An 11,113-nucleotide genomic window follows, 5' to 3' on the forward strand; every position below is an offset into this window, starting at 1 on the left:
AATAATATAATTTTTTTAAAAATTATTAATTTTTAATTAAGTCTTTATTTTATGTCGGGTCGGGTCAAATTTATACTCTACAACTTTACATCCGGAAAGAGAGAGAACCAGGTTCCATTTGCTTTCTCATGGAGTTCCCGTTAAAGCTGCTTTCATTTTGTATTTTTAGTTATTCGTCGGCAGTAGTATAATTGACATTCGTTGGCAAAGAATAAAGCCATTAATTCCCAGAATTTCAACAGCCACAGTTCCCTCTTTCCACAAATGTTCAAATTGTTTAATTCATGAAGATTACTTAGAATCTCCCACTTTGTTATTCTATTACAAGCATGAATTAATCATCAAATCGGTTAATTCGATTATAATCGAGTTATGTTCGTCCCTATCACGGTTTTCAGACACAACCATGAGAGTACAGCATGATGACAAACCAGTGGAGGAAGAAGACGAAAATGCACGTCCATGTCACCTGGTCCCTTGGCCGTGCACAAAAATGGAACTGTCCTTTGAAAAAAAAAAGATGACAACTTCAAGATCACAACTTTCCTGCTTTGGGTACTGGTTTTTGATTCATTATTAATCCCTGCTGGGTTCGGATGAACTAATGATTGAGTTACAGTGCAATGTGACATGGAAGTGTTGGTGTTTGGTGGTCATGAAAGTGAAAAGCCATAATTATTCAGTAAAAGTTTTGTTAGTCTAGCTTTTGTTCCTCTCTTTTTTGGTAGAATTATGAGGACACTTTTTCAATTTCATTTTCCTCCTTCATAATATTAGGGTTCAAATCCTTAATTTTACTAAAAAAATATAGGGTAAAGTACACAAATGGTCCCCCCGACTATAGGATAATATTTTATTGAGTCTCTCAATTATCAAAAGTTACAAAATGATCCCTCAACTATAGGGAGTTACTTTGTTGAGTCCCCCAACTATTAAAAGTTACAAAATAGTCTCGCATATTCATTATGTTCCAAACTCGTCCCTTTCCGTTAAAAATTTAATGGTCGTCTGAGTTGGACATCAATGCGTTGAAAAGGGATTTAAATAGTGGTGCCCTCCGAGATCGTTATTGTATGAGCGCGATACCCGCAATCACCACAATATCGCCCGCTATATCCGCAATCGCGATAAACACGACAACAATCGCAATTTGAATCTCTGATGTTGATTGAGATATGATAGCCATTTGAGATTATGAGATCAAATTTTATCATATCTCAGTCAGCAAGTTAACGTACAACTCAGATTTTCATCAAAATTATAACATATAATGATGAGTTTGGAACATAAATAATAGTCGATGACCATTTTGTAACTTTTATTAGTTGAAGGACTCAATAAAACAACTTTTTATAGTCGGCGTACCATTTTGTAACATCGAGGGCTTAGCAAAGCAACGTCCTATAGTTTGGGATTATTTTGTAATTTTTAAAAAATATATATAAAACAAATACGAAAGATATTTTCAATATTAAAAAATCATCAAAAACAGCTCATTTAAACGGTGAGAATTTAGGGATGATATGGTGGTGCTAAAGGGTAAAGGGGAAAGAAGTTAAAGTTGAAAGGGTACAAAAAGAAAGGGCAGCAATGAACATGGGTGTCACTTTGTGGGGTAACTAAGGGGCATAATTATACTGATTTAATCATGAACTCAGTATAGGGATGTAAAGAACGTTATCATTGTTCCTTTGACAAATCAAAGTACCATCACACAGACGAAATGTCTTAGGAGGCAAGGGCTGTCACGCCTTGGATCTCCTTTGAGCTCCGGCAAATGCACCTAAAGCAATCATTCAAAATTCAAATTTTGGTACGAATCAAGCGATTTCACTTACTAAAATGATTATTATTATTATTCTTAGAGATTCCGGGTTTGAACACAATGTAAGGGTTTTTGAACGTTCATTGTCAGATGGTCGAGTGCCTTTCAATTTTATCAATCAGATCAATTAACTATTTAAATAATATCAATCAAGCTACGTGCCGTTAATACTTGGCGTAGGAGTTGACGTGCCAGTTAACAAAATTATATAATTACACATTTAATTACATCAATTTTTTCGTCAAATGCTAACGAAATATGACATGATTGACATTATTTAAATAGTTAAACGACATGTTTGATGAAATTAAAAGATCGATGGTAAGATTAGAATTCCCGTAATTAAGTGGTAACGAGTTGAGATTTACTCAAAAAGATGATTGCTGCAGGCTTGTGTTTACTTAGTAAAGGAAGTATCTTTGGAAGGTGGCCTTGGTTCGGTCCTTCTATTTATGGAGCCGTTGGCAAAGCAAAAGCAAAAGCAAAAGCACAATAATGTAATCTAAAAGCTTGTAAATAAAGCAAACGAGTTGCTCAACTTGTGACCAAAATACTCTCTTCCTATTTCAAAACACTAATACAAAATTTTCAAATATTATACTCCAACTTTAAAAAATATAAATAAAGTTATAAATATTTAAGGATGGACCGAGGGGGTGATAATACATCTTTTAAAAATTTTAAATTCACATATAGTTTTGATATTTTTTATTTTTTTATTGATGATATAATTTCATAGTCTTAAATTTTTAATATAATTTCTTAAAAATTCACATAACTTAACGTAAAATCTTACACCCGCGCTATAATTAAAATTCACTCATAATTTTTACACGAATAAAATCTTGATGGGGAAACTAAATTTATTAGGCACGTTTGGTTAGTAAACATTTTATGGGAATTTGGGTTGATACTCTCTATCTTTTTGGATTATCAAAATCCAGTCCCTAAAAAGCACACAACCCACAAGATTTATTGCGTAAGAAGACAATAATAGTTTTAGATGGTAGGAGAGTCTTTACAAGTTTTGTCATTAAGCATCTCAAAATACCAAAAAGAAACCTCATAATCCGCAAACTATTTGTCTCTTCTTGCATGATCCATGCAACTTTCTTACAACTCCATATCTTTCGAAGATTGCAAAACAAAATCTACTCAGAATCCATGGAATATTCTTTACTCAGATTTTGTAGCAAAAGTTATAAACATTGTATACCTCAAAATACACACTTTTAGGGATGGGGTGGGCGAGTTTTTGATCGGATTTGGTCCGATAATACTATAATAATATTTGATTTTGATTCGTTTCAAACTTGAAAATGATTTCATTCGAACCCATCAAATAGTCTTAATGGTTAAAGGGGGTGTTGTTCTCTCTAGAAATCCTGAATTCAAGCCATTGTTGTGTCTGCGGGTGTTTGTGCATCGTCAATGACTAAGAAAAATTCTGATCATATATTAACTTGAAAAAGTGTAGCAAGATAAGGAATGGGTTGAAATGTTTTACAAGAAAAAAAAAGTTGGAAGCAAAGGATATGATGGCATATTATATATGGATGAATGAAGAAAACCAAAAGAAGCAAAGTCAGCTGCATGGTATAAAATATACAAAGAGTAGCTGAGCTGACATAATAGGCAATAATGGGAATGACATCCATGGTGGAAATCCAACTCATTTTCAACTCGGATTGTCCACTCATTGTCTCCTTTTTTATTACCATTATCACTCACTATCCTTTTGCACTATCACTGCTACAGCTCTTCAGATGTTCAGATATGCTCAAAGCACATATAATTCTGATTTTATAAGATAATAGTAAGCAGTCAATAGCAAATAGGGCGGTAAACTAGTCGAGTGGAGCTCAAGTATTGGTGAGCTAGAATCGGCTCGAAAATTCGTGATCTTAAAATTTTCACGTTCGACTCAAACTCGAAATTATAAATTGAAGCTCGTAAAAGCTCAAAATGAAAAAAAAATCTTAAACTTGTCTAGATTGAGCTTCAAACTCAAACTCGAACATGAATCTTAAATACATGAAAGTCTTATATTGTATTTTTTTTTTAAAAAATCAACACATAAATGTTAATATTATTAATTATTTATTTTAAAAAATAAAATCTTAATATATTATATTTTCGAGTTGCTCGTTAGCTTTTTCGAGTCGAGTATCAAGTAGCTCATTTCAACTCGTTAAGAATTTCAATCAAGTCCATTCGATCCAAATATTTATCGAGCTTTGACCGAGTATTTATTACACATCCTTATTTTTTTACTTTAATTTTCAGACAGAACTAAATTCGGATTACAGTTTTAAAGGTACTCTTATTAATATGCATCTTTGGTACCAATTGGTAAGCACAATAATTCATTATTTTTTGTAGAAAAAAAATCTCATTATTTGTTAGTTCAATTCTAGGGCTTGGATCTTGTACCTGCAGTGCTCTGAGACCCGTTATTTAAATGGGCTATTTTCGTTTTCGTCCTTGAATATACCTATTTTATTTTATTCATTTTAAAGGATAAAGTACAGGAGTGATCACCTAACTTACGAATTTTTCGTGTAAATTTATGTATTCTTATATTTATTCGTTTATCCATCGTTATTCATAATAGATAATGTGAACTTATAAATAATGTGAAAAAAATCATGATTAGGCTTGTAAAACAAACTGAACGAACACGAACGAGTGTATGTTTATGTTCGTTTGTTTAATTTTAACTTAACAAATGAACAAAATTTCTTGTTCATGTTTGTTCATGAAGAAATCTAGTTTGTTTGTGTTCGTCCATTTTCGTTTTTTTAAATGATAAATGAACACAAATGAACGAGCGTAAACGAACACAAACGAACGAATATAGACGGACGAACATAAAATTAATTGGGTTTATATTTGAGAAGAGTTTTTATTTTTCAAATTTTAGGATTTATATTTTCTTTAATTGATTTGAATGCTTTTAATTTAGGTTTAAAATTAATTGAGTTTAAAAATATTAATGAGTTTGAGGTTAAAATTTATTAAGTCTTTATATTTTAAACGAGTCTGGAGAACATAAATGAACGAACATAAATGAACGGATTAGCGAACGTTTGTGAATGTAAATAAATGAACGAGCCTTTTGTTCGTGTTCGTTCATTTAATTAAACGAACATAAAATCTTATTCATGTTCGTTCGTTTAATAAATAAATGAACATAAACGAATTTCTCACCAAACGGTTCGATGAATGTTTGGTTCGTTTACAGGCTTAATCATGATTTTTCTATAATCAAGAAATGTTTTTCTGGGATCTAAACTGTAGAATTCTCTTAGGGTGCGTTTGGTTCACGGAATGTAAGATTACCAGTGGGAATAAAAGATTACCAGGGAATAGGATTACTGGGAATGTTGTATTTTGTGTTTGGTTTAGCAGGAATGTAAGATTACCGTGTTTGGTCAAAGGAATAAAAGATTATTGGAATGCATATTTGACCAAATTGTCCTTATTATATATTTGTATAGTATTACAAATTGTAAAATATTTATATATTTTCTTTAAAAAATTAAATTCATAATATTTATATAATTTTTTTACAAAATTAAAAATATAAAAAATGTTTAATGAAAGGGTAAAAAAAATTTAACCCCTAAACTTCATATAAAATTTTAATTATAGACTTTTTTTGTAAATCTAAAATAATTTAAGGATAAATTTGTAATTTAACATTCGTAGAATTTTTATTATTCAATGACAGAATAATGATATTTTTGAAAAACAATAAAAATTTAAGGGCATTTTAGTCCAAAACGCCGGTAATGTTACAATACCTAAGGGAAGGAAGGTAATGACATTCCCGGTAATATACCCCAAAAAATCTACTATTGGTAATAAAACATTACCGGGAATGAGATTCCCGGCCAACCAAACATGGGAATGTGGGATTCCCATCCCATGGGAATGTGGGATTCCCATCCCATGGGAATCCCACATTCTTTGAACCAAACACCCCCTTAAAGTCTTATGTACGAAAACCAATTTTGTAATCCATTGGGTAACCCATTGTGCGATCTATCGGCGGAGCCCATTTTTAGAACTGGACAGGCTGCGGCGTTCATCAGGCCCACCCCCGTCGCCGATTAAGAGTAAAAGTTTCATTTCGAAACACAAAAAATAATAAAAACCCTAGATGTGGGATAACGGATTATATCAAACGAAAGAAGGTTGATCATGGCCGTCCACTTCTGATCTTAAGAGATTATAAACGCACTAGCAAGCTTAGGTAGGGTTTTTATCAACAGAAGCTGATAGCTGCTCTCGAGTTTGTTCCATTTTCTTATTCTCTTTCTTTCAGATGTCGAGGTATTAGCGTTCAAGTTTTCGTTGCGAATTACATTTCATGTTTGCTGAATCCTATTATGGAATTCTTTTCCTTTAGTTTTTGTGTGAATTACTGGTTTCGTTTGGTAATGCACTAGTGCTCTGGGTGTACGAAAACGTACTGATTTAACTTCAGTTTCTGGCGATGATTGAAATGGATTTCGCCATGAAAAGACAGTGCTGGATAAATCAAGGCTAGAGTCTCGAAAACAGCTCTTCTCGCCAGAACCCTGAAAATGGGGTTTTGGAAAGAAATACCAAAGGAGCTCGAGAATTGACGTGCTTAAAGTTAATGCCATAGGCCTTTGGTCTTGGGGGGTCAATTTCATTTCATTTCGCTAGATCTGCTGTTCTTCATTTGATTTCTCATCTAGGGTTAATTCTTTTTTTATACTCTTTCGATTTAGAATATTATGTAATTGGTTTTTTAGTGAAAATTGTACGATGCTTGAATTGCTTCTATCTATATTCAAAACTTCAGATTTGCTCATTATGACATTGATTTGGCTAAGGACTGGAATTGAGTTGTTTGTAATTTTGCAGAGTATTTTTTTGTTGAAGAAACATGTCTCATCGCAAGTTTGAGCATCCAAGGCATGGCTCTTTGGGATTTCTCCCAAGGAAAAGAGCCTCTCGCCACAGAGGAAAAGGTTTGTCACCATATGTTCTTATTTGTTTGTTTTATAGCTAGAAAGTGTTGATATTCTATTTGGTAATATTGTTGGATTGCCCTATCATTCAATTGTATTGTGGCATTGCTGTGGCCGAATGGAAGAACCCTATTTGGTTTAATAGTTTGTCTTTAGTCCTGTATATTCTCTGCTGCTGTGGCCAAGTGGAACCCCTTTCATTGTTATGTTCAGCTTTCCAATTTAAAACATTTTAAGTTGCTCTTTCTATCTTAATTCCCTCTATGGTTTTGTTAATTAAAGTCTTCTGATTTTTCTTTCTCCTTTTGTGGTTGTTTATTGAAGGCATTCCCAAAGGATGATGCTACCAAGCCATGCCGATTAACTGCATTCTTGGGATATAAAGCTGGGATGACATATATAGTGAGGGAAGTTGAAAAGCCTGGATCAAGTAATTCTTTTTTCTCTTGATCATGATTTTAAAATCATGGAATTTATGTGTTTTTTTATATGTCGTTCTCGTTTTGTTTGTTAGTTTAATGTATTTATATTCTTTATTCCAGAACTTCACAAGAAGGAGACTTGTGAAGCAGTTACTATCATTGAGACACCACCTATGGTTGTTGGATATGTCAAAACTCCTCGTGGTCATCAGACTTTGGGCACTGTGTTGGTTCAGCATCTAAGTGAAGAGGTGAAACGAAGGTTCTATAAGCATCGGTGCAAGTCTAAGAAAGTTTTCACCAAGTACTCCAAGAAGTTTGAAACTGAAGATGGTAAAAAAGACTTTCAATTGCAGCTGGAAAAACTGAAAAAATATTGCACCGTGATACGTGTTTTGGCCCACACCCAGGTATATCCTCTTCAAGCAGTTCTGTAATTTTTTTAATTATGTTTGTCCTTCCAATTATTGATGATTGAACGTTTTACCTTTATGTGTTTCCGATTTATTTTATGTCTTTTGTATATTGTTGTAGATAAGAAAAATGAAGGGCTTGAAGCAAAAGAAGGCTCATTTAATGAAGATTCAAGTCAATGGCGGAACTGTTGCCCAGAAAGTTGACTACTCTTATAGTTTCTTTGAGAAATCTATTCCAGTTGATGCTGTGTTCCAGAAAGATGAGATGATCGATATAATTGGTGTGACCAAGGGCAAAGGTTATGAGGGTATGGTGACCAGATGGGGTGTTACCCGTCTCCCACGTAAGACGCATCGAGTTCTTCGCAAGGTTGCTTGTATTGGTGCATGGCATCCAGCTAGGGTTTCCTTTACTGTTGCCAGGGCTGGCCAAAATGGCTACCATCACCAGCACTGAGATGAACAAGAAAGTGTACAAGCTTGGAAAGGCTGGGCAGGAGTCGCATGCCGCCATGACCGAATATGATGGGTAGCCAAGCACCCTTTTCCCAGCATGCTATTTATATTTGTATGCTAATTATTGCAACTGAGACATTTCTAATGCCCCTTCCCATTTCTCCTAATTTCAGGACTGAAAAGGATATTACCCCAATGGGTGGATTCCCCCATTATGGTGTGGTGAAAGAGGATTATCTGATGTTTAAAGGCGGCTGTGTTGGGCCAAATAAACGTGTTGCGACTTTGAGGTAATCCCTTCTTCATCAAACATCTAGGGTTGCTCTCTAGGAGATCAAGCTCAAGTTCATCGATACGTCATCCAAGTTCGGTCATGGTCGCTTCCAGACAACTCAGTAGAAGGCCAAATTCTATGGGAAGCTCAAGGCTTGACTCAGGGATATGGTTGTGAAAAAAGTAGGGGAAAGGATAAAAGGAGATATTTGATATGCCATGGCATTGGCTATTTATCTTTTGTTTTTTTGTTTTGTTTTTCAAGACCAGCTTTAATGTCCTTTCCTCATCAAAGGGAATAGGAGACAATATCTTTTACAAATGTCCTTATGCATGATTATGAATTTCCCTTTTTTTTAAAATATTTGTCAAAAATAAATCATTGAAGGGCTTTTCACGTTTGATTTTAATGTTGCATATAAATATATAATTTACAATTCAAGTATATTATCTAAACTCTTCCAATATTTATACAAAATTCTTATATCAAACATAGATTTTGTAAATGTTACATACCTGTAACAGATCTCTTTCATAATTTTTTAAAGTTCAATTTTATTTTACATTTATAGAGTTAAATATTTAATTATCAGCAGACATGAATCATAGTTATATATATATATATACTAGTATCATTTAAATATAATTAAATATTGTTGCTAATTTTTTACTTCTATAGTATTTGGAATATATATAGATATATGGAATACTCAGGTGACTGGTAGTTGAAGAATGAAACCTCAGTGTAAATCAAATGTTGTTGCTGTTAATCTTTGTTTTTTTTTTCAATCGAGGATGTCACTGTCTATGAGGTATAATACTACTAGGCAAGATTTTGAAGCTTAAATTCAAAAACTTTATGATATTATTGGTTAAGGTCTTAGATAGGCTTTCGAATCATTCACAGACATTTTGATTATGTTGTTTGACAGAGGTAGAAGAAGCTATTTCTATTTAAAGGGTCTTCAACTCTAATCATTGCTTCCATGTAGGAGCAGTAGCTTCAGTGTCTCTGACAAGAGTGATGGGGTTTCTCCGCACATTCATTCATCTCTCCTGGTCTGCTTTTTAAAACTTTGTGGTCTAAATCAATCACACCCTTTGTTTTTTGTTTTTGATTTCTCAAGCTCTTTTGCTTTAAGCCACAGTCCATGTTGTTCCTTCTCTTGAATCATTACATTTATGGCACTGCATATGCATTGCTGTAAGCTCTCTCTCTCAATCATCTCTTTTTCTTCCTAAACTTTCAAGTCAATTCTTGTTGTGTTCTCTTTTTCATGTGCTTTTCTATCCTGTTGTTTGTTCTTGTGCTTGGTTTGAATCAAATACACAACTTTATTTTAAAGATCATACTGCAATTGTGTATCTTTCATCTTTTTGATTCTTTATTTGGTGCATGTCTTGTTTTTCCAGGGCAGTCTTAGGGCCATAGGATCCAAGGACTGATTTTCCTCTCTTGGTAAGTACTGATGTGATTTTCATTTGTAATGGTGCTTTTCAAGCTTTGGGTCAATGTTCTTTTCTTCAGTTTTTCATCATACTTCTATGATTTAGAGATTCTGTGATATCGACATCGACAGTATTTAAGCTCCAGGGCAGCCTGAAAGTGCCATTTTCATCTCTTTTTCTAAGCTTGAATGTTCCTGGAATTTTATTATTACCTTTTATCAATCTTTTTCAGAGATTGTTACTACTCATGAATGAGGTTCATTTTTCTTAGAGGGATAACCTGTAACTATGCCTGAATCTGCTATAGTCGTGTTGTGATTTACTTATTACTATCGGTTTCTACAAGATCGATCGTGTTGTGATTTACTTATTACTATCGGTTTCTACAAGATCGATCGCAGCATTTCCGAAGCAACCATGGATGGGTTTGGAAGTGGAAGAACAATGCCATGGAACATATACCCAAGTTCAGATCCAAGTCCGTCTCAACCTGTAGTCGATTAGGAACCAACATTGAAAACCTTGGGGACATCCATGAATGCCATTTCTTTTGGCTTTGTTGCTACCGCCATCTTGATATCAATGTTTATTTTCATGGCCATCTTCGAACACCTCTTTCAGCCAAATCCTGATTTTTCTTCACCCGATGAAGACGCAGCTCTAGGATCTGGAGCTGTCGGAAAACTCGGGAATCCGCAAAGAGTAAGCTTCTATCTCATCAGGCCGTTGAGTTAGTGTACCCTGCACATTCTGCTGTGCTTTCTCTTTTGGAAGCATTACTTTAAGAACAAAGAAAACTTTAACCAGATCATCCGTCACGAATTTCGGTTTTCGACTTTTCGATCACTAAGCTAAAAACCCTTTGACCCTCAGCAATGATTATGGAAAGATGATATATACAAGTAAAACATGTATTTCTTTTCATTCAATCTTGAATCTGATGTTTGGTGTACTCGTCGTGATTGCAGATGTCGGCATCGTATTACATTGCTCAACTTGCTCCCCTCCCTTGTCCAAGGGAAGGCATCTATTGGCCTCCCCATAAACATAGTTTTGTATATCCTTAAGCAAACATCATCATCATCAACTATGTTCTTTATCATATTCATCAACAATCAACCTTATTGTCATCTAATAATATTATAATCTTGAAGCTGGTTTTATCCAAAGAAAACAATCCCTTGCAAATCACAAACATCAATGAGCATTGAAACTTGAAGAATTTATATTAGAAACAAAGTAAAAAAAAAGTTACATTACAAGAAA

General features: G+C 33.9%; 1 protein-coding gene and 1 pseudogene across 1 annotated transcript; both read left to right on the top strand.

Annotated features, from left to right (window-relative positions):
- The first annotated feature begins 6,105 nt into the window (after positions 1-6,105).
- Positions 6,106-8,780, top strand: LOC120145311 (annotated as a pseudogene).
- A 1,459-nt stretch (positions 8,781-10,239) lies between these two features.
- Positions 10,240-10,982, top strand: LOC120145083. Its single transcript, XM_039158984.1, has 2 exons — positions 10,240-10,549; positions 10,816-10,982. The coding sequence occupies exons 1-2, from the start codon at positions 10,382-10,384 to the stop codon at positions 10,912-10,914; spliced, it is 267 nt and encodes an 88-aa protein (XP_039014915.1). The 5' UTR covers positions 10,240-10,381; the 3' UTR covers positions 10,915-10,982.
- Positions 10,983-11,113: the final 131 nt, after the last annotated feature.

This window comes from Hibiscus syriacus, unplaced genomic scaffold, assembly GCF_006381635.1.
Source record: "Hibiscus syriacus cultivar Baekdansim isolate YM2019G1 unplaced genomic scaffold, ASM638163v2 tig00110893_pilon, whole genome shotgun sequence".
In the NCBI taxonomy this organism is placed as follows: Eukaryota; Viridiplantae; Streptophyta; class Magnoliopsida; order Malvales; family Malvaceae; genus Hibiscus; species Hibiscus syriacus.